Source organism: Eurypyga helias, unplaced genomic scaffold (assembly GCF_000690775.1).
Source record: "Eurypyga helias isolate BGI_N326 unplaced genomic scaffold, ASM69077v1 scaffold28301, whole genome shotgun sequence".
Taxonomy (NCBI): domain Eukaryota; kingdom Metazoa; phylum Chordata; class Aves; order Eurypygiformes; family Eurypygidae; genus Eurypyga; species Eurypyga helias.
In genome coordinates this window covers 1,802-2,980 of record NW_010233170.1, presented here as the reverse complement: position 1 = coordinate 2,980, position 1,179 = coordinate 1,802, and the positions used below count along the sequence as shown (strand labels likewise).

Here is a 1,179-nt window from a genome sequence, read left to right as displayed (position 1 = left end):
GGTGGGAGTGAAGCTTGTGGTCAGCGCCCACCACCACTCGGGCACTGAGGAGCCCATGGCTGGAGCAGGGGCACTGGGGCTGCCCTACACCCTGCCGCTGATCCGGGGGGGCACTGTTGCTGGGACCATCCTCATCCCAGATTTCTTCAGCCTCTCCTGGGTTCGGGTGCAGACTCCTGGACCCAGCCCGGAGAGCCCAAGGGGACCACCGTGACAGCCACCTTCCTCCCCCCTCCCTGGCGCTGCGTGTAGGGCTGATTCGGGTTAAAACAGCCTCCAATCCCCATTTTAGAGTTGCAGTGACACTCAACATCCCACAGCACATCCAGGGACCCCTTGTAGCCAACCCCCTGGGGCTGAACTTGGGGAAACCGAGGCACAGCACGGGGATGGCTCTCGCCCAAGCAAGCCCATGGTCACCGTGTCCCCTCTCGCATACCCTGGGGATGCTGCTTACCAGCCGGATCTTGTCAGCGGGGCGGCAGCCATCCGGCCCATCATAGACAATCTTCTGGAGGCTGCAGGAGGCTTTCACCAGGCACTTGGGCCCAGGATTGCTGTTGTTGGAGGAGAAGTTGGCCTTGCAGTCCAGCGGCGGCTGCTGCACCATAGGACGGACGGTGGCTGTGGTGACCAGGCGGGATGCCGGCACCTCCTCGGGGCTTTTGGCCTCCTTGAAAAACTTCTCGTACTTGTCCAGGTAGGCAGGGCGCTCAGGCAGCAGGTAATAGTGGGTGCTGCTGACCTTCTGCCCATCCTTCACGATGGGCAGGATGCAGGGTCCCTTGGAGCAGTCCTTGCCCTGCGCCTGGATGACCTTGGGGGTAGCGTACTTGGGGTCTAGGGCAAAGCTCTGCGTGGTGGGCATGGGCTTCCCTGGCGAGGTGGAGAGGCAGGAGCAGAGGGCAGCACGTTGCTGGGGGGAGCCCACCTGCAGGGCCATGGGGCTGGGTGTCCGGGAGGTGGGCTGCGACAGCGGGTCCCGGGGGGGAATCTGGGGCGGCCGGTCTTCCTCACCCCCTGAAGCCGGGGAAAGATCCCCTGACCAGCGCCCAGGCTCGTTGCGGCGTAGGGGACGGGGTGGGATAGGGACACGGGGCGGAATTTGGGGCTTGTCGTCAGCGGGGGTGGCCGGTCCCAGCGGGACGTTGAGCCTCTTCATGCACTCCTGCTGCAGCT

At 64.5% G+C, this 1,179-nt stretch overlaps 1 protein-coding gene across 1 annotated transcript in view; it reads right to left on the bottom strand.

Annotated features, from left to right (window-relative positions):
* LOC104517107 (activated CDC42 kinase 1-like) overlaps positions 1 to 1,179 on the bottom strand; it is a gene marked incomplete at its 5' end in the record, with an annotated part of 3,227 nt that overhangs the window by 342 nt on the left and 1,706 nt on the right. Inside the window, one exon of the mRNA XM_010161665.1 lies at positions 418 to 1,179. Coding sequence (XP_010159967.1) covers positions 418 to 1,179 — 762 coding nt within the window. The remainder of the gene's footprint in view (positions 1 to 417) is intronic.